We start from the raw sequence: 26,289 nt of genomic DNA, 5'->3' as shown, positions 1-26,289 counted from the left end.
TGGCAGGACAAAGTAGTAGTATTTATTGAGAATTTGAAGATTGGTTGGAGGCGGGGCGGGGGTGGTGGTGGGAATCTTTCAATGCAGGTTGGGGGGGTGCAGGAGTTGATTAGAATTGGGCACGGGTCATGATATAATAGTTTAGGATTGGAGGACACAGCAAGGATTTTAAGGCCAGCGGTTCTAAGAGTCTTGGAGTGTACAGAATTGTCAAGTGATACTTCCTATTGAAAAGCTGATGGTTCTTTTAGGAAGTTCTTAAAATGAACAATGGATTTATTTGCATTTTTAACTTCCAGGCAAGACTGTTAATAGTTGTCATATTAACATAGACAGTAAGCTGTGTGTGTGTAGGAGGTGACAGTTCTCAGTGCTTTTAAGAAAGCTAATAAGTAAAATTAAGGAAATATATCCAAGATTCTAAGGTCACCCCTGTAGATAGAGTTTTAAAGGGATGAGTATTATTTTGGTAACTCAGAAGGTGATCTGAACTTTCAGTAGAAATCCCACTCCCAGGTTTACTCATCATTTCCCACCATCCTTTCATCTCAATTGAGTGCCACCAGTCTTGTGAGAAGGCAGGATTAAGAATGCTCATTCTCCTGCCTGAAACCTCAAGTGGCTTCAGGAGCATAAATCCCTGGTTAGATGACATGGAAAACTTTTTCTCCAGATTTAGACAGATGCTACTCCTTGGAGAAGGGGCACTTCTGAATTTAACCTTCCATGGACAGCATGTTCAGTGTTAAGAAATAATTATCCTGGGCTTCCCTGGTGGCACAGTGGTTAAGAATACGCCTGCCAATGCAGAGGACAGAGCTTCGAGCCCTGGTCTGGGAAGATCCCACATACCACGGAACAACAAAGCCCGTACACCACAACTACTGAGCCTGTGCCTAGAGCCCGTGCTCCGCAACAAGGGAAGCCACCACAATGAGAAGCCCGCGCACTGCAACAAAGAGTAGTCCCCACTCGCTGCAACTAGAGAAAGCCCATGTGCAGCAACGAAGACCCAATGCAGCCAAAAATAAAAATAAATAAAATAAATAATTTTTTTAAAAAGAAATAATTATCCTGACACTTGATAAAACAGTAAAAGAGACTTTAATCAGGACTACTGCAATAGGGACATCACAATAGGGGAGAGAGATTGCACTCAACTCCAAATACAATAAGGACAAGTGGATAGAAAATTACTAAGAGGAGACATCAAGGGTGGGGCAATTGTTGCTAAACCTACTTACAGGATTCTTGCTGAAGGCAGGCCAGGGTTTGATCAGATATCAAGGGTGGGGAATTTTCTCTAAACTGACTTAGCAGGATTCTTGCTGAGTTTATTCTTCCGTTTAGGAAGCGCACTACCTTAACAGAGTTAACACTAGAGAATAATTTCTTTCTAGAGGGGTAATGATGAAACACAAACTGGGCTACCCAGGGAGGTTGCTGGGTCTCCTTTAGGGGCAAGTGGGAGGCATGATTAAATGACAACGAGATTCTCATCTATAAGACTCTTAGTGAAGTATTACGTGGAGCAGGAGAAAAATGAAGATGACTTCTCAATGGCCCTTCAAATGTATGGAGCTTTCACTCAGGACTAAAAGAAAAAAAAATGTTTTTTTAAAGGAAGGTAAATGGCTCTTTCTAGGGAAAGAAGTAGGCTCCTTGGGCTGTGATCTTTGCTCCAGACTGGGGAAAACCATACAGGGCTGCGGAGCAACCCTGGGTCCCAGTCACTTAAACACTACGAGTCCCCAAAAGCACCGCGGTGAGGGCGGGGCTTGCTGACCGTTATGACGTAGTGGGCGGGGTCAGACGGACCGCTCTGCCCTGGGGTTTCAGCCCCGCCCCTGTCCCGTGCGCCGCCGCTGGCTGCAGCCCCCGGTGAGTCCCTGGAGTGAAGGTGGGCAATTAGGGGCAGTTGGGCCCTCGGGTTCCCCGACTTCACACATCCAGTCCTGAGAAAGGGCCATGGGCGGGCAGTGGTGCGGCTGGTTTCGGTTTTCACCTCCTTCCATCTTTCTAGGGTGACCGTTAAGTGAGAGTGGCGTCATGGGGCCCCTGGAGCCCTTCCGCGGCCTTGGAGGGTTGAGGGCAGTTTTTTCCCCGAGGAGGGCAGGGCTTCAGTGCCCGGGGCCGGGTGGGCGGCTCCTGGGGCAGAAGGAACCCTCTGACCCGAGTGAGGGTCTTGAAGTCACGGCGTCATGCCCCCGCCTCGCCGGCCGAGGTCGTGCTGGTTCCTTAATCCCCGTGCTTGACGTCATTGGTGGCTGTGGCCGAGGGCGGACCTCGCCCAGTCACCCTAGGCAAGTTACTTGCTCTTTGGGCCTCAGTTTCCCAGTCTTGATCCCTCAAGCCCCCTTCCTTCAGTTGAGGCCGTTTGTAATTGGAGGAGATGTTCTAGACGACCGAGAAGAAAGAGCACTTGGGGGGCGGTGACCTGCTTCTTTACCGTTGATCTCCGGTAGCCCCTCCCTCCCCACCATCCCCCCCATCTTCCCCCCCGCCCCAATTTAGTTTGGGGCTAATGTTCCCACTCTAATTTGTTATGATTTCAACCCCTCCTGGACATTTAAACTTTTTTCTATCACTTGGATTCTTTGCTTCTGATGTAAGCCAACAAGTGGCCATGGTTGGAGCTGAGTAGAATAATAATACAAAAGCGATGTATTATAACATCTCCATTACTGCAAAAACTGTTAAAAGCAAAAGACTTTTAATACAGTAGGTCTTTGTAGATTATGTAGAGCACATGATTAAGGAATAGCCAGGTGAGTCACTTTCACAGATACTTTCAGAGGGCCTCTATTTGAAACTCTCCCCTTTTGCAGAAATGACAGCTGTGGAGTGGAAAGGACCCTAAGAAAGGGAGTAAGAGTTACGTAACACTAACAAGTCATGTGGTCTTTGGGCTCTTTAAAATTTTTGACTGTGCTTATTAATATGATACCATGCTTCCTCATTTTCTTAGATGAAAAAACAGTTAAACTCTTTCATTTCCTTTTTCCTTCACTTGGGGTCATCATTAGAGCTGGAAAGTTCCTTAGAGATTTTCTTGCCTGATCCATGTGTTTTACGGATGAGGAAACTGAGGCCTAAAAAGAGGTAGCGTGACTTGGCCAAGATCTCAGAGCTAGTTAGTGGCAGAACTAAGACAGGAACCCAGGTCCCTTGGCTCCTAGCTTAGTCCCCTTTCTACTACACTTCAAACACTGTCACTGCCCAGGTCACTTCAAGGGTTAGAAGAATCACCCTTTTCACAGAAAAAGTATAAAATCTCAGTAAAGGAAAATGGAATAAAATGCGGATTTAGTCCACAGCTCGGAGCTTTTCGCAGTCTCTCCTGGTTGTTGCCCAGAACAGTTTTTCTGTTCTTCCCTAGTACTGTTGGCACCGTGGTGTTGTGGTATGTGGGTTGAAGGCTGCTTACAATACGCCGGGCAGCTAATCCAAACAGTTGTTACTGAACTAGGTATTAAACGTCTCCTGGGGGTACAAAATTTACTTAAGGCACTGGAAAGATTTCAGGTAAGGGACTGGAATGAACTCGGAAACTTTGGATTAGAGCAAGTGGTTCTCGTAATTTGAGGACCAGTGACTATGTGTCTGTGCTTTTGCTCCCCATCTCAGGGCCATCTACACATCCATAATATCTATTGTCAGTGTTCTCTAAAGGGTAGTTTTGTGGAAGCATCTATTCCAGGGCCCGGGGGAGTGGAACTCAAATCAGTTCATCCATTTTGCTAATTGCTAGTAGTTTAGAAACTTAAGTAAGCAGAAGGATGAAGGAATTAGGTTGAATGTGTGTTTAGTTTTTACTGATTTTTGTTTTTACTATTCCCAAATGAAGAACTGATTGGCATTTCTCTCTTGGCTGTGGATTCATTTGGTTTCCTTCCGTGAACTGATCCAGAGAAACTTATCTATAGTCTTCACTTCTCTTGAACCATGTGCCCACTGGTATAAAAGGCTAATGTAAAAATGTTGGGCATTCTTTGTGCTAGAATTTTAGTTTCTGTTGCTGTCGTTTTATAAGGTTATTCTTTGTGGTTCAGCATACATGAGGAAGAATCTTTAGGAAAATTGGTGAGTTGATTTGGTTGAATATTTGCGCTGTTAGAACCTAAACCAGAAAGCTTAAAAAAAAAAAAAGACAGAAAGCCTAACAACATTTTTCAATTTTTCTGCTAAAAAGCGTATCAGCATAGTTTACAGATTGATTCAGAAAGAGCAGGAGTAGAACTGGCTTTTTGTTCCTTCAAGAGAATAGAAGAGAATCTATGCCCTCATGGAACAGTCCTGGGAGTACTGTTTTACACTTGAGAAGCTCATTAGATGAAAATGTGTCAGGTTTTCTTAGAAGCCAGGAGCCAGTTCAGGAGACTCATTTTAAAATATATTGCCTGTTATTGCCTGCCTCCTCTGAGGACCCTAATCATTTTGGAAACTGAGCTGAAAAAAAAAAAGAAAAAGTAACAACTGTGTCAGAGTCCAAGTAAAGTGCCTCTGACAGTTTGTGGAATCTCTGCCTTATTTTCCCACGTTTGATGGTTTGTTTTTAAAATTTTCTGTTTGTTTTCCCTGGTCACTCTTTATGTGGCCAGTCTTTGATTTGAGGGTAGGAGTAAGGAATTAAGTGGAATACCATTCCATGACTTCTAGGGAGCCTGATTCATCCCACTGCTTTTTAACGACTCCAGGTTTCTAAATTTAACATTTGCTCTTTTTGTATTTCTTCTCTCTTCCTTGTCTGTGTGGATATTGCCAGAATTAGAAGAGGATGGTGGACAGGTTCTATGGTGGGAAGAGTGGTTAAAGGACGGGAGCTGATGCTTAAATCATTCTGATTTTCCTTCCGCATCCTTACTGCCCGCCCGCCGCGAACAGTCATTTCTAGACTGCTTTGTCATAAAGGCAATTCCCCAAGCCGTTGTCGGAGCCCATTTCTCCCAGGGAATTTTATTGCTGGGAGGGAGGACAAGCTTTAAGGATCACTGACCTTAAAAATCAGTAGGTAGCTTCCTTCCAGGAAAAGTTGAATGAGATACCTGCTCACTGACCCAGTTCCGATGGACATGGTTATGCTCTAGGTTTACCCATGGCCGTTTCTAAAAGTCGTCGGCTTTGGTGAGAACCAGAAAAGCCACTATTGTTCTTCACTCTACCTCCTCAAACCCTTCTGCAGTCTTGGCAGAAGAGTTTTTTATTTCAAGAATGATTGAGTTCCGAACACCCAGAGTGCCATTGGGTGCCCCCTGAGTCCTTCTGGGAATGTGATGAGATCTCTGAAACGGGAAACTTCATGGAGTCTCTTACGTTTTGGATAAGCAAGGAGCCAAGGCTGTTGACTTTTCCAGACAGATGTTAGGTTTTCAGATGAATGACAAGAGATAAAGTTTCCATTGGCCTCAGAATATGAGCTCTTTCATGTCATTTTGTGTATGTATGCTGTCCTTTCTTCAGTGAGGTTCTTTCAGGATCTCAGTTCCCCAACCAGAGGTTGAACCCGAACCACAGCAGTGAAAGCCCAGAATCCTAACCACTAGGCCACCAGGGAACTCCCTCCTCACCCTATTGTAGAAAAGAGAAAGCTGAGACACAGCAGCTTCTCCAAAGGTACCCAACAGATTAAGAGCAGGGCTAAAGATAAGAGTTAGCCCCACCATCATTCACACCACTGTTTACCTACAAAGCCCCTTCCTTTCACTTTTTGATGAATTGCATATCTCTCTTATTCATTCATTTATTCAATGAGTAAGTACTATGAGTACATACCAATAAGTGATTGCTGTGGGCTCGGTGTTTCGTTGTGTATATAGTGGTGATAGTGTTATGAAGGAAAAGAACGGGTGTATGATGGTATTTAGGTTAATTGAGAGACAGGCCCTGAATTCACTCTTACCTGAGTGTTCTCATGATCCACAGTAAAGGACAGATTAGGTCACGTGCTCAGATAAATGGTGCTCCAGGCTTAGGACAGAGGGGCTATGTTGGCCTCAGTGTGACTGAAGACCACTAGGAAAGACAGGGGTCTGCGAGCTGAGAAACCTCCCTGCCCAGCCTCCCACAGCATCCAACAGATCAGTAGTCAACGGCTTATCATGAGGAACAAGTACTGGCCTAGACTGGAATGTGACCTCTTTCTTGCTTAGAAAAACTGATCTGAGGTTTGAGGTTGAGGATGTGGCCAAACTGTGTCACAGACCAGAAAGCTAGTACATTTCTCAGTTCCTTAGCTCAGTCTGGAGAACAGACAGTTCAGTGCCTCAAAGTCCTCTTACCTTCTCTGTGAAAAAATTGACTTCTGGGGGAGCTGGAAGAGGAGGCCTGTTTTGCTTAGAGCTCAAAATACAACCAGGAAATAAGTGGCGTGGGGCAGAGCTAGAAGATCTACTGTGGTTTCTTGGTTATTGTGTGTGTGTGTGTGTGTGTGTGTGTGTGTCTGTGGGTACAATCTTCCAACATGTTCTAACAGCTGAATTTGTAAGATACCACGTAGTAGTGTTTGCAAATGTACAGCTCTTTCTTCATCTGCTGTGTAGAGCTGCAGTATTGTTTTCATTGCCCAGTAGAACTCTGGGCTGAGAAACATAGACTCACTAAATGCATTTAGAAGACAGGGCATGTGGCTTTTGAGGGGCAGGAAGTATCAGGTCCCGACAATTCAAAAGACTTTGTTTCTTTTGTGTATTGTTTTTATCTCCCCAATAGTTCCCATCCGTGATCACATTTTATCTGTACTATGACCTAGAAAGGTGAAATACAGCTTACTATCCCCATTTTATAGATAGGGATCCAAACTTGCTTGCTGTCCCCCAAACATGGGCTGCATTTTTCCTTTTCTTTGCTTTTATGCATGCTGCTTCATTCATCTGGAATTTCCTCACCCCCAAACACATTTGTCAGAATTCTAATCTTCCTTGAGGGCTTATCTAGGATTCTGCTCACTCCTGGGAGCTTTTCTTCCTTTTCCTAACCAGTTTCATCTCTCTCTCTTTTGAACCCAAGAGCATTTTGCCCTTATTCTTATTTGGCAGTCACTTAAATTCTCATCTAACCTCCATATCGGATTGGGACTCTTTTGACGGCAAAGACTGACAGAAAAGAAAAAAAACACAAACGTAATAGTCACTAACATCTGTTAAACCCTCTCCTTATCCAGACTTTGTGCAAGTGCTTTATTCTGTCACTCAGCCTTTACTTTGTGTGAATTGCCTACTCTATGGCAGGTACTGATTTAAGGACTAGACACTGTACATTGTAGGCATACCTATCTGCTTCACAGATACTTTTTTTTTTTTTTACAGAATTGAAAGTTTATGGCAACCCTACCTTGAGCAAGTTTGTTGGCACCATTTTTCTAACTGCACTTGCACACTTCATGTCTCTGTGTCACATTTTGATAGTTCTCACAATATTTCAGACTTTTTCATTATTACTATATTTGTTATGGTGCTCTGTGATCAGTGATCTTTGATGTTACTTTTGGAAATTTTTGGCATTTTTTAGCAATAAAGTATTTTTTAATGTATGTACATTTTTTTAGACATAATGCTACTGCACACTTAATAGACTACAGTATAGTGTAAACATAACTTTCATATGCACTGGGAAACCAAAAAAATTGTGTGACTCGCTTTATTGAGGTATGTGCTTTATTGAGATGGTCTGGAACTGAACTTGCAATGTCTCCGAGGTATGCCTGTGTTTCAATTAATGCTCACACAAAAAAGAATGAGGTAGATGTTATTAGCCCCATTTTACAGATGAGGAACCATGCGCAGAGTCCAGTTAAGTAAACTACCCAAGGGCACGCGTTTAATAGGTGATGAAGCTGGAATTTGAACTCCCAACATTTTGATTTCTGAACCCATGCTCGTCACCACTGCATGTCAAATAATCTCCTTCTCTCATCCCTATCTTTCTTTCTGCACCCATCCCCAGCTCCTAGCAGAGTGCCTTCATATATAGAAGGACCCGATAATTACAGGATAAATGAAATTGAATAGAGAAGCTGAAATCTAGAGAAATTGACATTCCAAAAGTCACAGGGCTTGTTGGAATGAAAAATCTAGAATCTAAGTCTTAACAGTTCCCAGCTCAGGAACCTCTAGGCTGCCTTACTTAAGGCATTTAGAAGAAGGGGGGCAAACTAGCTGTGAGCAGAGAACAAGGGTATGTGAGCGTGGTGGGGCCTGTGGTGAAGAGGTCACAGAGACTCAGAAAATTCTTATAGCACAGGAGGTTATGAATGCAAAGTGGCTCATAGTGAAACCGAAAGCAAGTTGTGTGCTCTCAATACTTGTCAGGCTTTTGCTTTAACTGACTTGCCCCGAACTGAGTGTTCCCTGGGTGAGAGCCCAGAAATTTCCAGCATTTCAGACAACCTTTCTGAGCCTTATTCTATCCCATATCTCATAACAGGACCCCTACCATGGAAGAGACAATAGAAGATCCCGCCACATCAGCTGTCTTGCTGGACCATTGTCATTTCTCTCAGGTCATCTTTAACAGTGTGGAGAAGTTCTACATCCCTGGAGGGGACATCACATGCTATTACACCCTCACCCAGCATTTCGTTCCCCGTCGAAAGGATTGGATTGGCATCTTTAGAGTAAGTGGTTAATTTAGTACCAAGTGACTGGGAACTAGAGGTGAATCTTAGTTACCTGAGTGTGTGTCTGTCTCTGTATTATAAGCATTTTGCATATATGTGTGGCCAATGTTAAAATCCTAAAGTAAGCTCCCTAGCACTTCTCCCTACACACACCAGCATGTGCTGTAGGACTCAAATTTTAATTTCAGGCTTAAGCTAAAATAAGATAGCAAATCATACAATCCACAAGTTTTATTATACTTTCAAAGACCAAATGTAAATGTTTTTTAAATTATCCTATTTTGAAATATTCACCTATGACTTAACTGGGGTAGGTGGCCCCTTATATAATTTCTGTGAATTTATTTATTTATTTATTTATTTATTTATTTATTTTTTTGCGGTACGCGGGCCTCTCACTGTTGTGGCCTCTCCCGTTGCGGAGCACAGGCTCTGGACGCGCAGGCTCAGTGGCCATGGCTCACGGGCCCAGCCGCTCTGCGGCATGTGGGATCCTCCCGGACTGGGGCATGAACCCGCGTCCCCTGCATCGGCAGGCAGACTCTCAACCACTGCGCCACCAGGGAAGCCCTAATATCTGTGAATTTAAACGTCACTTGCTTACTTAGTACAGTGTTCAATTTGTTTTAATATAAGTGTTACAAATCTGGAAAGGATGCTGAAGATTTACCTTGTCCTATAGCTTTGCATCCAAGAAGTTTGTTCCTGAATAAGCGTGTCCTGCTTCTTTGTGAAGATTTCCAAGAATGGAAAGTTGATGAGCTCCCTCGGTTTCCTCTTCCAGTGTCGAATGCCCTGTCAGTTCAAGTACAGAAATGGTACTTTTTATTATAGTCAACTCACTCTCTAGCTCTTCTTCTCTCCCGCTCTGTATCTCTGTCTCCGACACCCCCTCACACACAGACACACACAGACATGCACACTCTCACTCATTCACTCACTCACACACCACAATGACAAATCGTCCTATTTACAGAGACAGAGATAAAGGTCAAACGTAAGTAACTTACACTGCTGAGCCCCAACATGAGTGACCTTTGTTTTGACACCTCAGTATGTCATGTGCTTGTTTACCAAGGCTGTTCATCCTAAAATCAGACATTGTTCTTGAGTGCCCTGTGTAGGAGCTGATGCTAATTCACATTTCCTCATCGAATTCCTTTTCCTTAATTGTTTGGAATTCCAAGCTAAGTGATAGCATGATAGAAGCTGGAGGTAACAAGGCTGGTGTTTAGAGGTGGGGGTAGTGGACAGCCGGAGGGACAGCCGGAGCAACTTCCAGTGGGGACTTCACTCTAAACCAGATGAGAGTCTTATGCTTTTTATTTATTTATTTTGTTTTTATAAATTTATTTTTATTTATTTATTCGGCTGCGTCGGGCCTTCGTTGCTGCGTGAGGGCTTTCTCTAGTTGTGGCGAGCGGGTGCTACTTCTTGTTGCGGTGTGTGGGCTTCTCGTTGCAGTGGCTTCTCTTGTGGAGCACAGGCTCTAGGCACGCGGGCTTCAGTAGTTGTGGCGCACGGGCTTCAGTAGTTGGGGCACGCAGGCTCAGTAGTTGTGGCTCTCGGGCTCTAGAGTGCAGGCTCAGTAGTTGTGGTGCACGGGCTTAGTTGCCCCGCGGCATGTGGGATCTTCCCGGACCAGGGCTTGAACCCATGTGCCCTGCATTGGCAGGTGTATTCTTTTTTTTTTTTTTTTTTTTTTTTTTTTTTTTTGCGGTACACGGGCCTCTCACTGTTGTGGCCTCTCCCGTTGCAGAGCACAGGCTCCGGATGTGCAGGCTCAGCGGCCATGGCTCACGGGCCTGGCTGCTCCGTGGCATGTGGAATCTTCCTGGACCAGGGCACGAACCTGTGTCCCCTGCATCGGCAGGCGTACTCTCAACCACTGCGCCACCAGGGAAGCCCAGTCTTATTCTTTTTAAAAACAAATGTTTAAAAGCATTGTTTTTAAATGCATCTATACTTCATTCATTTCAGAGGTATTGCATACCACAATAAGGAAATTGTGGTTAACCCAAAGAATGGCCTCTGATGTTCATTGTCCACAAAGCTATTGATTTGAACATCTACCCTAAAGTGTGCAAGAAAAGTTTAAGACTAATAAAGAGAGAACACAAACTTTTTGAGAACATATGATGTGCTAGGTCTTTGATGAGGGTGTGTGTGTGTGTGTGTGTGTGTGTGTGTGTTTTCTAATTTAATCCTTACAGCACAGCAGCCCCCTGAGGTAAGTAATAGTATTGCTTGTGCACAGATGAATAAAGTGAATGTACTCAAGATGGTGACCTTCCCAAGGTCTCCTAGCGGTGAAGCAAGTTTGTTTGACTCCCAAACCTCTGCTTTTCTTCCTCTTTTCTGCTGAATTCCTTTGAACAGCAGATGGTCAGTTAGAGAATTAAGGGCTGACTGTAAAGCTGTGTACTTCCTAGCTCACTTCTAAAGTGCTCCTGGTGTTCTTGCAGTGTAGTCTTTTTTTTTTTTTTTTTTTTTTGTGGTACACGGGCCTCTCACTGTTGTGGCCTCTCCCATTGCGGAGCACAGGCTCTGGATGCGCAGGCTCAGCGGCCATGGCTCACGGGCCCAGCCACTCCGCGGCATGTGGGATCTTCCCGGACCGGGGCACGAACCCGTGTCCCCTGCATCGGCAGGCGGACTCTCAACCACTGCGCCACCAGGGAAGCCCCTTGCAGTGTAGTCTTAATCATGCCCCTCAACTCGTCATCTGCCCTAACACCACTGGTCCCCACACCAGGTAGGCACTCACAAAATGTCTCTGCACGTGCAATATGCTGCATGTTCTCCACAGAGTGAAAGCTACCACCAGTGATAAAGCCTAAAGTGGATGGGAGTTAGCTTTTCTTCCTTCGACGTAGAGCCCTGTGCTCCATACTCTCCTTTACCCGGGCATTTATGCGATGTTCCAAGGTTCCAGGGAGGGGAAATGTCATACCACAAGAAGCAGGCTGGGACCAGGACTGCTCGGATGGGAGAGCCAGGGACAGAAATCGCAGGTGACTGGAAGTTGCTTCCTTGTTCCAAGGCAGCAGTAATTCTTAGGCCTTCCTAGATGATATTTTGGTCACAGTGCATTAAGAAACTCCAGGATGTGAAAGAAGACTCCATAAAATTCCTGCTTCCTGCACCTCCGCAGGTTTCAGTGGCTCAGAGGTGCTTACAGCAATGGGGTGGGTGTTAATGAGACACTAAAACATGCCCTAGTATGTGTGATGCACTTACAGCCTTTCAACCCTGCTCTGATTCCTTAGTATATGAACATGGAATTTATTTTTAGTTCTTTTTCTTCCCACTGGGCTCAGGCAGGGTCACAATATGGCAATAAATGTAATTTTGCTTATTTGCCGAGTATTCTCCCCTTGAAGACACAATGGCTCCTTTTCTATTCTCCGGTATACTCTTATCTTCCAGGTAGGATTTGAGCCGTCTTTTACCCCTCTTCACATTTAGTGAGAGTATTTTCCACTTAGCCAGCTTTCTGCTCTGAGGCATATTTTACAGTATCCTTATATCTTATGACTTAACTGCGTTCCATACCTAGAAGGGGCCTTTATGACTACCGGATTACTGTTGTTACCTTTATCACCAAAAAGCCTTCATTAAACATGCATTAAGGAAAACACTGAAGAAAGAAAACTCTACAGATTGGACTCAGTTATCTGGTACCTCATAGTCTAAGAACTCGCTTGTCCATCCAACCCCAACACACACATTATTTTTAACATGCACTTTTAAACGCAGTGATATAACCGGGTTGGTATAGGTGACAAGACTGAATTGGACACAGGAGAGGACGAACCAGTGGAGAGGGCAGATCAGAAGTGCTTTCTGATTAAGAAGTTCCAAGAACACTGTTGTAGGAAAATAGCAGGATCAAGGTTCACAACCTCACAACTTTTTTCCCAATCACTCTCAGTTCTGTGTCTGACTTGGAGATACAATATTTGGAACTCTTGTCCTGGGTGTTGAATGGCCAGTTTTTGTTTCCTTCTAAGAAAAGTAATTTAGACTGTGTGTGTGCATAGCAGTTTTTAATTGTATATATGGTTATCATAAGTCAAAAAACAAGATTTGATCCATTGTGGGTAGATCTTATCATAATGAACTTACTCTGTTGTAAAATCAACATAACAGAAAGTGCATTTTAAGAAGACATGGCCCAAACCTGAGCACTTTCAGATGCTGAACAAGAGCCTCTTGTCATTGCAGGTGGGATGGAAGACAACCCGTGAGTACTACACCTTCATGTGGGTTACTCTGCCCATTGACCTAAACAGCAAATCTGCCAAACAGCAGGAGGTCCAATTCAAAGGTGAGAAAAATACTGGATCGAAGGTAGAAGACAGCTAGCAGCCAAGACTAATTAATTCCCTCGAGCCTGAGCTTTCTGGGGTAGATAAAAGACTTCCAGATTTTGAGTTTTCTGAATAGACCTTATTTTGGATTAAAAATCATGTTCTGTTTTCAGCTTATTACCTGCCCAAGGATGATGAGTATTACCAGTTCTGCTATGTGGATCAGGATGGTGTGGTCCGGGGGGCAAGTATCCCTTTCCAGTTACGTCCAGAGAATGAGGAGGACATCCTGGTTGTTACCACTCAGGTCTGTGAGCATCTCATCTCATTCCCTTCCTGCCACTAAGAGTAGCAATTCCAGGATAGGGTAGAATTTTAGTCAGTAAGCCTTTACTGAATGTCTAACAGATAACTGTTGGGAAAGCTTTATACAGTACCCATTCAAACCCGCCATTCCTAAGGGAATGACTTAGGAATGTTAACAAGGATCATAACAATAAGTGATTTCTCCTTTCTCTAAAACTTCTGTAACTCAGTTGACATTCAGTTATTTAACTTTCCCAGTTACTTAATTTTTGTCATCTGCACATCTTATCGCCATAGTAAATTTTATAAGCTCCTTTGAGGAGAGACACACCAGATATTCTTCTTTGTATCTCTCAGATTCATTTGCTTGCTCAGTTATTTAACAGGACACCTACTTCCATCCAGCACTCTGGTAGGCACTAGGGATGTAGTGAAGAATCAGTTAAAACCCCGTCCCGGCCTCAGGGAGCTAAGTCTGAGAGGAGAGACAGACAATACTAAGTGTTTGCAAGAAAAAACTATGTTCTTCTGTCATTCCGCCTTTTAACTTTTTGTGGCCTTAATTTTGTTTATCTTTCTTTCTTGGTTATGGCAGCCTCAATGCTGCAATTATACAGACACACCTCTCTTACCCCCTTCCCTACATACTGAGGGGCTGCTTCTACTTGGGGTACACAGATGTCACTACAGTGAGTGGGAATCAGCTAGACCCTAACCATCCCAGCCTATGGGAATTTTCTGCTAGAGGGACTTGACTATCCATTGAGCTGTAAAGGGCCAAATACGAGTTTATGGAACGTTCTTTCGTAGGGCGAGGTGGAAGAGATCGAGCAGCACAACAAGGAGCTCTGCGAAGAAAACAAGCAGCTGAAGGACAGCTGTGTCAGCCTCCAGAAGCAGAACTCAGACATGCAGGCTAGGCTCCAGAAGAAGCAGGTATGGCTGCTGGTTAAAGGTGAACTTGGGGCTTCCCTGGTGGCGCAGTGGTTGAGAGTCCGCCTGCCGAAGCAGGGGACACGGGTTCGTGCCCCGGTCCGGGAAGATCCCACATGCCGTGGAGCGGCTGGGCCCGTGAGCCATGGCCGCTGAGCCTGCGCATCCGGAGCCTGTGCTCCGCAACGGGAGAGGCCACAACAGTGAGAGGCCCGTGTACCGGAAAAAAAAAAAAAAAAAAAGGTGAACTTGGAGGATGGAGATCAGAATCACTTTCTGTTTTTCTTGTGATCTCACGCCCTTATACTAATATCTGGCACAGATTTTAATATATTAGAGATTTCCTTTTTATTGTTTACATATTGAAATGATATTTTCATTTAATGAATTAAATACATATACTATTAGTAAAATAATTTCATCTGTTTCTTTTTACTTTTGTTAATGTTGCTACTAAAATTTTTAAATTATGTATGTGGCTTTCATGAATTAATTGGACAGCACATTTCTAGGAGAAAAGCACCTTTATTTTGCCCACTGCTGTGTCTGCAGTACCAGAAGAGTGTCTGGTGTGTAATAGGCACTCATTAAATATTTGTTTAATGAATTAATGGACAAATATAAGCTCCACTAGAAGAGAAATTAGGTAGATGTATTTTTTCTTCCCTTTTTTAATTGAGTTGTAGTTGATTTACAATGTTGTGTTAGTTTCAGGTGTACAGCAAAGTGATTCCGTTATATATATATATATTAGATACTTTTCCCGTATAGGTTATTACAAAATATTGAGTATAGTTGTTCCCTGTGCTATACAGTAGGTTCATGTTGGTTATTTATGTATAGTAGTGTGTATGTGTTAATCCCAAACTCCTAAGGTAGATGTATTTTTAATATGGAAAGAACATACTAAGAACATTTTAGTATAGAAATCCTTTTACTTGGATATTTCATTCACTGCTGTGTCATGCTATACGCCTCACGTATAATAAGTGCTCAATAAATATTTGTTGGCTGCCTGAGATACTAAACACTATCTTAGAAATGTTAAGTCCCTTGGATGTTTCAATCTACAGGAGGAGCTGGAAACCCTAAAGAGCATCAATAAGAAATTGGAGCAGACGATGAAGGAGCAGAAGGACTGCTGGGAGACAGAGCTTCTCCAGTGAGTGTGGCTCTTGAGTGGGAGGAGCTGCTGTGTTATAGACACCCTCAGGCAGGGTCAGATTAGATTGGAGAACAGTCTTCCTGTTATAGCAGTGGTAGGTATGATTCTCCCTCTTGGATTCATGAGCTCTTTGATTCTAGGTTAGAGAATTAGTACCAGAATTGTAAGGACAAGTGACCTGAATTCAAGTATTAATGTTAAGTATCGAACACTTGCAGTTTGAGGTCAGGAAGCCAAAATAGGACTGAAGAAGAGACTAGTGGATTTAAAAATAACTCTGCAGGGGCTTCCCTGGTGGCGCAGTGGTTGAGAGTCCGCCTGCCGATGCAGGGGACACGGGTTCGTGCCCTGGTCCAGGAAGATCCCACATGCCGCGGAGCGGCTGGGCCCGTGAGCCATGGCCACTGAGCCTGTGCGTCCGGAGCCTGTGGTCCGCCACGGGAGAGGCCACAACAGTGAGAGGCCCGCATACCGCAATCAATCAATCAATCAATCGATAAAAAAATAAAAAATAAAAAAAAATAATAACTCTGCAGGCTTAGGGCCAAGGCAGCCTTAAATCGTTTAAGGTCTGGGGGAGCTGAGCTAGAATCAGTATTTTTTTTCACTTAGTCATCTCCACTTCCACAGGCTGAAAGAACAAAACCAGAAGATGTCCTCAGAAAATGAGAAGATGGGAGTCAGAGTGGATCAGCTTCAGGTAGGTAGTGCCAAACCTTTGCCAAAGTATATTTTCTTAGCCTTGGCACCGCTCCACTGTGGTGGCCCAGGAAGATGCAGCTCATTGTACTGAGTGCCTAGTGGTGGATCTCTCAGAGTATCACACTACAGTTTCAGGGTGTGTGTTTTCCGTTCTTGGCCCTCCACACCCTTTTTAACTTTTCTTTTAGCTACAAAATCTTTTCAAGCAAAATCTTACTAAAAAGCCTGGAATGTAAAGCAGGTAGCAGCAGAACTGCTCTCTTTTTTAGGAAGCTGTGCCTTAAAGAGGGGCTTTAAAGGGTGGTTTGTCAGATTTTACTCAGTTGAGTCTTAGATTCTCAGGTGTAAGGTAGAGCTGAAGAGTGAAGAAGTTCTTAGGGATATTTGGCAGTTGGGAGTTGCTGGGGACGCACATCTCTTTATGTTACTGTACAGTTAAAAGCATTGTTCCTGTTTAGTTTTCCTTCTTTTTTATTTTGGTTATATTCACTATTTTTGCTTTAGGCCCAGCTGTCAATTCAAGAGAAAGAAATGGAGAAGCTTGTTCAGGGAGTTCAAGATAAAACAGAGCATTTGGAGCACCTGAAAAAGGAAAGTGACCAGCTCTTTGTCAGTTTAACTGAACAGGTAAAGTCATGGAACAAAATAGTTTTAGGCATTTGTGAAAAAATATATACATTGTTCTTTCTTTGCTCTGTCATATACCTCGGTGTCACTGGCTGCGGGAAAGGTCTCAGAGGAAGCCACCTGAAATGAGGTATCTAACGGCTTTTCTCAGAAACTAATAAGAGAAGACTTGCTTTTCTCTCTGCACCGTGCTCGCTCATTAGCTTAGCAGGCCTTTCCCCAGTGCATGCGCACATGTGCTTGTGCGTGTGCGTGTGTGTGTTTTCCCAGCAGTGGTACTGAAATCTGTTTTTGTGCAGAGGGAACACCAGAAGGAGCTCAGATGGACAGTGGAGGAGATGAAGCAGAAAGAAACTACTGCAGCGAAGAAACAATAGGAGTTAACGGCATGTCTGTCTTTGGATGACTATGTGGGAGGGAGCCTAAAGAAAGGAAGGGATAGGGCCTGTTTTCAGGGGGTAGACAGGATAAATGACACAGATGAGAAGAGCATTTACCTCTGGACTTTCTTCTCTCTACCCAAAGGGACAGAGAATCTGCCATTTACAGACTGTTTAGGAGAGGTGGGCATTTCTAATATGTGACGAGTGAAAAGGAACATTGGAAGTTAAACTTCATGAGAGGTTGTAATAAGTAGAGCCTTGGGCCAGGAATCACACAGAATAACCCCTGCCCCCTTCTTAAAGAGGTTTTGTCGGGGCAGACAAATTAATGATTGTAAAATGAGCTCTACAATTAGAAGATATTATAGTAGTCAAATTTTGTTATAATTAATATAATGTTAGCAATTATCATCATTATAAATTATTCTGAGCTATGTAATATAGTAATGAAAGCCTAATTGACTAATAATTTCCTATAATATATTGTTGGAAATGAGGTCTCATGGTGATCACAGGTGCCTAGAAGCTCCATTTTCTGAACTGTTGTAAGGACATGAGAAACCCTGATGTGTGAAGAATATCCAGCTATTGGGAATGTAACTCATATCCTCTATGCATCATTCATTCATTCAATCATTATCCAATCGATTATTGAGTACCTACTGTATATAAGATACTGCGTAGTTTAGCTTATATAATAAAGAATAGATGCAACAAAGTTTGAAAATCATCAACTCACAGGTTAAGTATAGCCCACAGGAATGTTTTATTTGTTCTAGATGGTGTTTGGTGACCAACACTTAAAAATGGGAACATTTCCCGTTAAAAGAAATTTGTATTTCCAGCTTCTTGAAAAGAAGCAACATATGAGCCGACACTCCCACCCAGTAGCGGTACCTGGAGCTGAGTAGCTGCTGACCCTTTAGATGGGTCACGCGTTCCCCATGTGGCTGCCGTCCTCACTGTTTCGTTGCATCCCACTCCTTCATTCAGTTCCATTACTTGCCAGGCCCCTATTGGCACTTTTGAATTTGTGACCTCTGATGTAACAAAGAAATCTGCTTTAAATAATCTATAGCCATTCAAAGGTTTGAAGCGCCTTGGTTTTCATGGAATACTTTTCAAGATCCAGGGGCTCCCCAGCTGTCTGCTAGCAATTCTTTATTCCTCATGCATCCAGAAGGCCCCTAACTCTGAGGACTATGTATCTTAGGCTTCAGGAGCCTAGGAACAAGAAAACAGCAGTAGAGGAGCAGTTAGACAGGAGGTGGAACGCCTAAAGGCAGAGGTAGAGGCCGGGAAAGCCTGTTTCTTAGACAAGTACAAAGAGTGTCAATGGCTCCGCAAACAGATCAGGCAACTCAGGGCTGCCGCACGGGTAGGTGACAGAGATGAGGGGCCCAGGAAGCAAAGGGTGTGAAGCTTTGTGGCTCCTGGACCAAGCCCAGAGGATTGTACACTCTCGTTAAGGAGAATACACCCTCTGCTAAAAAGAGGGATGGAGTATGGGGCCAGAAACCAGCCTGGAGGTCCCCAGAAATAGAGGCCCCAGCTCAGCCATGGGTCTCAGGGAAGGTTTTTATAACCATTGAGTGGGTTTCTGTACAGACTCAGATAGTGCTTTCTTATTTCTGCCTTTTGAGGAAGTGAACCAGGACCAGAAGAGCCAGCAGGAGCCAGTGGGGGTGGGGAGCCAGGGGCCTGCAGTCAGCACTGTCATCGGGTAGCCCCCTTTCGCATTACCACCTCAGGGTCGGCTAGAAGCGCACAGCAGTTTGGGCACCAGCATTCAAATAAAAAATCTTGAAAAACACCCCACAACTAATAGGATTAGCTTAAAGTGTTTTTGTGAGGTATTCGCATGTGTATGTATATAGGCAGGTGTCGGGAAGCGCTGAAGCATGCCTATGAGTTTTGGCTCCATGAAACTAGTCAGGTGAACCCATCATACTGGGAAGCCCAGGACCCCAGTCTGGGTTCCTTGTAGCCTTGGATAAATGCCTTCCAGGCTTCCTTCTTCCTCAGTGTAACTTGAGTCCACATGCCTGTCTTCACACTGGGAGGGAGTCACACCAGCCCAACTCAGTGCTTCATGCTGTGTTGGGTGAGATGTTATTCAAGACAAAGATGATGATTGTTTCCATGGTTGTGTGGGGTTAAAAAAAGCTCAATTTATCCCTAATTCTGTTAAGCCAGTCTTGAGGTTTTCCCCAAGCTAACTTTTTCTCTCTTTGGTCACTTACTCCCAGCTAAACCAAAAGAAACTGGCATCTTGATGCCAGCCCAAGCCTTCAGGCATTTTGTTAAGTCATTTTTCTGTAAGTCAGCATCACCTCCATGGTACCACTCCTCCCCACCCCCATTTCCTTCACCACCTCAGTCCCACCACTTTGGAAAGCCAGATCCTCTATGATCTCTCCTTGTTTTACCCCACCTTGGATCCAGGCTGCAATAGGTGGTCCTAATCCTCATTTTTTTTTTTTTTTTTTTTTTGTGGTACGCGGGCCTCTCACTGTTGTGGCCTCTCCCATTGTGGAGCACAGGCTCCGGATGCTCAGGCTCAGCGGCCATGGCTCACGGGCCCAGCCGCTCCGAGGCATGTCGGATCTTCCCAGACCGGGGCACGAACCCATGTCCCCTGCATCGGCAGGCAGACTCTCAACCACTGCGCCACCAGGGAAGCCCCTAATTTTTTTTTTTTTGACAGGACCAGAACTTTGACCTGTCAAAAAGACTGAGTGAGGACAAGATTATATATAATGTTCTGCAGAAAGAGAAAGAGAGAATGGAAGAAGAAAATGATGTTAGTGTGTAGAAGACTTCTTAAGGGAAGGAGCAGGGTGCCCCGGAGATGTGGTGATAAATAAAAAGTTAAACAAAGGAGCCCTTTCTGCGACATTGGATGAGACAGTTGCTCCCAAACAAAGAGTACATTTCATCTGGTTTCCTAATCTACCGCAAAACCCATTCTTTGTTCTGTGACTGAAGCTTGTTTGGCATGGCAGTAGTGACCTTGAAAGGAACAGCCCTGATGAAGATCTAGCTTATTATTTTGGCTTTTAGCTCCACAGCTGTTGTAAGTATTGTCTTTGGGGAGTAATATCCTACATCACTTTTGTGCTAGCTGAGGGACCCTATTCCTTCAGCACAACTTTTTTCTTTTTCTCTGCTGCCAAACCAGGAGCAGAAGTGGTGGTCTGTACCAGTGCTGGACCCATGGTAGGCCCCAAATAAATACTATGCATTCATTCATCCATCAGTATTTATTTTCTGCTGTATATGCTAAACACGTCATTATTGATTGATTGAGGATGATGCCAGCAAATAAAAAGGTTGAACCTGAAGTCCTTCTCACGTGCTCGCTGGCATCAAAGAGCAGGTGTCCATGCGTCTGGCTGCTCCTCCAATCTACACCTCCAGCCATTCTCCATCTCTACCCTCTCCATAACCCTTCTGGGCTCTGCCTTCAAGTGATCATTTCTACCTTTGATCATATCATTTATGCCAATGTGTTTCCATTTTGCAGAAAGACTTTGGGGTCTGTTTCTGGTCCTGTCATTCTCGTCCTCTTGATTTAGTTAGCTGTACCTCGACTTTGAAATAGTCGATGGTGTGGGCTGGGGGTGGGGGAGGGGTGTGCAGAAGATGGAGAAGGAAGAACGCACACAGCTTTGCAGCAAGAAGAAAAAGGCCTGGTATTTGGAGGCTTTGTTAAGAACTATAGTAAAACCCTCTTAAGGTGTTAAGAGGAGATTTCCTGATTTTCTTCTTTCTAAGAACTTTAAGTGTTGCCTGTCCCCCCCACCGTGGCTTGATCGCTCACATTCTTTCTCGCGCGCTTTCCCTTCATCCCTCTCTTCTTCCCTCTCACTCTCTGTTGGCACATCCATTTAATGGGATAAAACATGAAGAGGGAAGATTATATCAGATGAATATTCACATTATGTAAGAAAATTGTTCTAGGAAGGAGACTAAAAGAAGCATTCTGCTCTCAATAATGTGTAACAGCTTCAATCTTAATACAGCTCCCACCACCCTCACATATCCATACAACTTGTGTACCCGCTTCAGTTGGTGTTTATTTAAAGATTTAAAATTCCTTTTTGCATTCATTCTAAACAAAGTTCAATACTTATGTAAATTCAGATATTAAGAACTCAGATCTTTGGAATACTGAGGCTGCTGCTTCCCCTTTTGAAGAATTATGGTTTATCATTTCTTGGGCTTCTCCAGTGCCACATTGTTCATTGAGAACTACCTGTAATGGGCATCTCTGGCCAGTTCCTTGTGGCCATTTGTTGTTGTCTTTTAACATGTCTCTGTAAATACTCTATCCTTAACTTTTGAAGATGGAGGACAACCCACAGCTGAGTTACACGGGTCTGAATTATGACTCTTCGCCGTATCAAGCGCCTACTTCGAATCAAGAAGGTGCAAGACAAAACCCAGGACTTGTCTATGGAAACCCATATTCTGGTAAGACAACTTTGCCATTCGAGCTGGAGGCCCCTGCTTGCATCCCTTTCCTCCAATAAATTTTTCTTTATCTGAAATGCTAATTAAGACCAGCCTCATTGTTAAGACGTGTTGGGCAGAAGCTGAGTACCCAACAGACAGACTGCCAGGCAAGAAGTGTTAATTGAGACATAAATCTGAATCTAGAAGACACAAATAAGATCATCCGCCTAGAGGCAGCAGATACAAATTGAGTCCCGCGGCTGTATTCCAAATACATACATCAGAGAAATGTCTCTGTGTGGAAGATACATACATCTAAAGCTGAGGAAGCTAATTAAGATTTGGAAATGGAAGCATGAGAGGTGGACTGCCAGGATGGGCTGTTAGGCAGCCACCCCCATGGCCTGACCAAGGGTAGCAGGGATGTGCTCAACAGAGACTCCTGAGTGGTTTGGAGGACAGGAAATGGGGTGACAACCAGTCTTGTCATTGAAGGACCCGGTGTCAGATGTCTTTGCCAAACAGGGAACTTTCCTCCTTTTTTATCTCCAAAAGCGATATGAGACCTCATTTGCTTTTTTGCGACAGTTTAAAGCAGTCCTGTTCTCTTAACAGTCACAATCTGATCTTTGCAACAGGCAGGGGTACAAGTTTATTTTTCCTTAACATTTTTTTTTTTTTTTTCTTTGCAGTACGCGGGCCTCTCACTGTTGTGGCCTCTCCCGTTGCGGAGCACAGACTCCAGACGCGCAGGCTCAGCGGCCATGGATCACGGGCCCAGCCGCTCCGCGGCATGTGGGATCTTCCCGGACCGGGGCACGAACCCGTGTCCCTAGTATCGGCAGGCAGAGTCTCAACCACTGCGCCACCAGGGAAGCCCTGTTCTTCCTTAAAAATATTTTTAAACATTTCATTTAAAAAATAACTGTGGTGGGCTTCCCTGGTTGAGAGTCCGCCTGCCGATGCAGGGGACATGGGTTCGTGCCCTGGTCCAGGAAGATCCCACATGCCGCAGAGCGGCTGGGCCCGTGAGCCATGGCCGCTGAGCCTGCACATCCGGAGCCTGTGCTCCGCAACGGGAGAGGCCACAACAGTGAGAGGCCTGCTTACCGCAAAAAAAAAATTAAATTAACTTAAATTAAATTAAAAAAAATAAAAAATAACTGTGTGGATTTGGTCTTAAAATCTATTCTCAGACTATTTCCATGTTAAATTATTACTGTTTTCATTAAAATCTCATTTTCTCCACACTGAAAATAGGTTTATTGTTTTTTTTCTGATTATATAATGGCTACTGAAAATGCCACTTCATTATTTTTTCCTCTTTTCCCGCTATCCTTGACCTCGATCCCCTCTATCAAAGTAGATGGTATAGATGAGAGCTAAAGATTCAGAAGGGGAACAATGAGGGTTACAAAAAACAGCTGCTAGAACACAGCTGGAGAATGTATTCTAGGGATGCATTTCATTGAATGAAATCTTTTTTATTACCTTCAGGTATCCAAGAAAGTTCTGCCCCCAGCCTGGTAAGTATTTGATTCATGAGATTGCCCACAGCAAATCTTTGAGAAGATTTCCCTTCCTGCTCCATCCAGTTCACGGGAGAACCGCAGGGAGACTGGTTCACTGTGATAATCCAAGTCAGCAGGGTCAATTTGGTCAGTGCCGAAAGCTGAGAGAGCCTGTTAGGGCGGGGAGAAGAAAACACAGTTCATCCATCAGTGTTCCACTGAAGATTTTCACCTGTGAATTGAGTTTGGTAGCAGGACTGGGGAGGAGATATGAACCAGGCAGGTAGCCAAACAAGGTATGTCCAGTGCCCCTTCCAGGCAGTATTACATCCTTTCAATCCTGGGGTTAGAGAACGCCCCAGTGAGTATCTCCAAATGTGAATTTGTTTATTCATCCTCTATTTCTTGATCACCTACCATCTGCCAAGCATGATGCTAGGTGCTGAGGATATAGTAGAAAGTCAGACACAGTCTCTGCCACGTATAGCTTACGTTCGGACTGACCTCTTTGCTCCTCCTCCCAGCTCTCCATCAAGAACTGCCCCACCTGCAAATCAGACTTTGCTGATGACTTGTTTTATCACACCTTGGAGCAGCACACGCAGACCCTTAGTTTGAATTGTCCAATTTGCGACAAGACCTTCCCAGGAAAAGAGAAGCAGATCTTTGAAGACGATGAGTTCTTCCACGGTCTCTAAGTGTCCCAGCCTCTTGGATCGATAGTGTACATGGATTTTATAGAGTAAAACCTATAGCTTCTACTGTGAGTTATGACCCAAGATCCTGCCTAACCTGCATTGTTAGGGATTTACTTAGTCCTGCTGCCCTATAGGTGGAGTCATGTCGATTCTCTGAAGCATAGTGCTGAGGGCTGTTACGTCCATCCTTGTGGGGTTTAGTACCTTTTAAGTCACATAACTCGAGCTGTGTCAGCCTCTCAACTAAAATGCCCATTCTTCCGAGGGTCTCCAGCATAAAGGCCCTGGGATGGGGCGGACCTGGCTATTCCCAGGAGACCTGACTCGAGTACTAAGTGAGTAGTTTTCCAGGTTGTCCCACTGCCATTCAAGGTCAGGCCTTGAGTGTGTTTGTACTCAGTCCTCAGTCCTAACCCTGGGACTGGCGACTGATCAGAGGTTGAGAATTTCTTCCTCCTCCTCAGGCCTCCTTCTCCAACTGATTTAAAATAGTCAAAAAAGGCATGTCAAAGAACCCAGACATCCAATTTGGATCCCAAAGTTTTCTCATCTTGGTTTCCCAGCTCCCAGTGGAAGCATTCCTGAACCATGTACATATTGTTTCACTCACAGAAAGTCTTTCTCTCTGGATACCTCTGGGTGGCATTTTCTACTCTGGTTTTTTCCTGTGCACATAACTATTATTGTTGTAAGTCCTTTCTTAATGGTTAGTGGGACTTGTTAGAAACTGTCTGGGTTTGCAACTTTCTGAGCAGGTGAGTTTGAATATGGATAAGTTAGAATGAGAACTATTGTTAATCGCTTTAATACTAAAAATAAACTAGTTCTCTACTTCAGGGACTTTGGTAATTTAAAATAAACCTTGAGTTCATGTTTTTTTATTTTTAAGCTTGTGGGGAAAGTATAATCAAAAGGATTGTCAGAATTATAGACCCCACCAAGGATTTCTCCTCACCTGTCTTAACTAGTCAACAAAAGAGTGTCCTGGCCATTATCTTGAGGTGGAGAGGGAGGTGACGAAGCATTAGTTTGAGAAATCTGGAGCCCTGACTTTCTTGTTCTAACTTGCTGTGCATTTTTGAAAGGGTGTGGATTTGGGCACCTTTTGTGAACTAACTTCAATTCCCTCCATCCAGATCTGCCTAACTGAACTATAAGAAAGCAATTCCATTTTCTCCACCCCAGGGACTGAACAAATGGAAATGACTCCCAGGCAGTCAGCCAGCTGGTCACTGTAGAGACTTTTACAGAAACTTTTGAATGATGTGAAACATGATGCTGTGCCTCAGGTTGAGCCAGTTATAGCTCTGCATTCCTTCTGTGGTTGTCCCTGACGTGACTGAAGTTAGGCCTTAGACTAACTGTATTGTCCTAGTCACAGCTCCTCACCTTCATTTCTCCTTTGATAAAATGAAGATGAGACTATACTCCCCCTCCTCCCGTATCACCATTTCGTTATGAGGTCTCTTGGGCTCATAAGCCTTCGCCCCGTAAGAATCAAATGTGACATTAAGACAAAGTCTAGAATAGAGATATAGGACTTCCCTGGTGGCGCAGTGGTTAAGAATCCGCCTGCCAGTGCAGGGGACAAGGGTCGGATCCCTGGTCCGGGGAGTTCCCACATGCCCCGGAGCGACTAAGCCCGTGTGCCACAACTACTGAGCCCACATGCCGCAACTACTGAAGCCTGCGCGCCTAGAGCCTGTGCTCCGCAACAAGAGAAGCCACCTCAATGAAGAGTAGCCCCCGCTCACCACAACTAGAGAAAGCCCACGCGCAGCAACGAAGACCCAACGCAGCCAAAAAATGAATGAATGAATAGAAATATACTGGGGAGACAGTAACCCAGGTTTTCTGGCAGGTACCCTTCCTGCAGAATTTCTGTTGCTCCCCAGATAGTTCCAGTGAAGAATTGCAGTTTCATTTATTTTATACTAGCCAGCTCTTAATTAAGCACATGAATGGAGAGGAGCAGTGGTGCACATAACCCAAATCAGTGAATACCATTTTCTGGTGAATTACCCACCCCTTTGCCCCTGCTACCCTGAGGGTCACCGTGATTATCAACAGCAGCAGGAGCCCTTCCACAGGCTTGGTACAAAAAAACAGTTGAGGTGTTAATGAGCCTTTTTGCTGGATGTAAAACAAAGCATCTTTAACCAGCTGCTCTTACCAAGGCTTTAAAGGAGAAATTATGCTCCAGGCACCTACTAGTGGTAAAGGAAACAGTCATTCTTACATAATCCAGTCATCACCCCAGCCTCCCCCCTCTACACCTCTTACACCCACAGATTTTAAAGCTGTAAAATTCCTGCAAGAAACACCGGCTTGTGGGAGCAAAATGGTATCTACATCTAAATTGGATTTTAGAACCTTTGTACTTATGGCAACAAATTTTCCTTCCTAGTTCATCTTCTCTTTCCTAATATTAAAATGTTTTTGTTTTTTTTTTTTTTTTTGCGGTACGCGGGCCTCTCACTGTTGCGGCCTCTCCCGTTGCGGAGCACAGGCTCCGGACACGCAGGCTCAGCGGCCATGGCTCACGGGCCCAGCCGCTCCGCGGCATGTGGGATCTTCCC

At 44.2% G+C, this 26,289-nt stretch overlaps 1 protein-coding gene across 1 annotated transcript; it reads left to right on the top strand.

Moving 5' to 3' along the window:
- The first annotated feature begins 1,820 nt into the window (after positions 1 to 1,820).
- CALCOCO2 (calcium binding and coiled-coil domain 2) lies at positions 1,821 to 25,384 on the top strand. Its single transcript, XM_082604462.1, is given in 16 exon segments — positions 1,821 to 1,881; positions 8,422 to 8,611; positions 12,842 to 12,944; positions 13,101 to 13,234; positions 14,044 to 14,169; positions 15,240 to 15,328; positions 15,962 to 16,031; positions 16,538 to 16,660; positions 16,960 to 17,034; positions 17,038 to 17,046; positions 18,264 to 18,299; positions 18,305 to 18,421; positions 19,751 to 19,852; positions 21,393 to 21,519; positions 22,999 to 23,027; positions 23,537 to 25,384. Coding segments are annotated over 15 exon segments (1,494 nt in total). The 5' UTR covers positions 1,821 to 1,881; positions 8,422 to 8,431; the 3' UTR covers positions 23,711 to 25,384.
- The last annotated feature ends 905 nt before the right edge of the window (positions 25,385 to 26,289 follow it).

This window comes from Mesoplodon mirus (genome assembly GCF_964341445.2).
Source record: "Mesoplodon mirus genome assembly, chromosome: 18".
Lineage (NCBI taxonomy): Eukaryota > Metazoa > Chordata > Mammalia > Artiodactyla > Ziphiidae > Mesoplodon > Mesoplodon mirus.
Note: the sequence above shows the minus strand (reverse complement) of the source record. Positions and strands in the feature narration are given on the sequence as shown.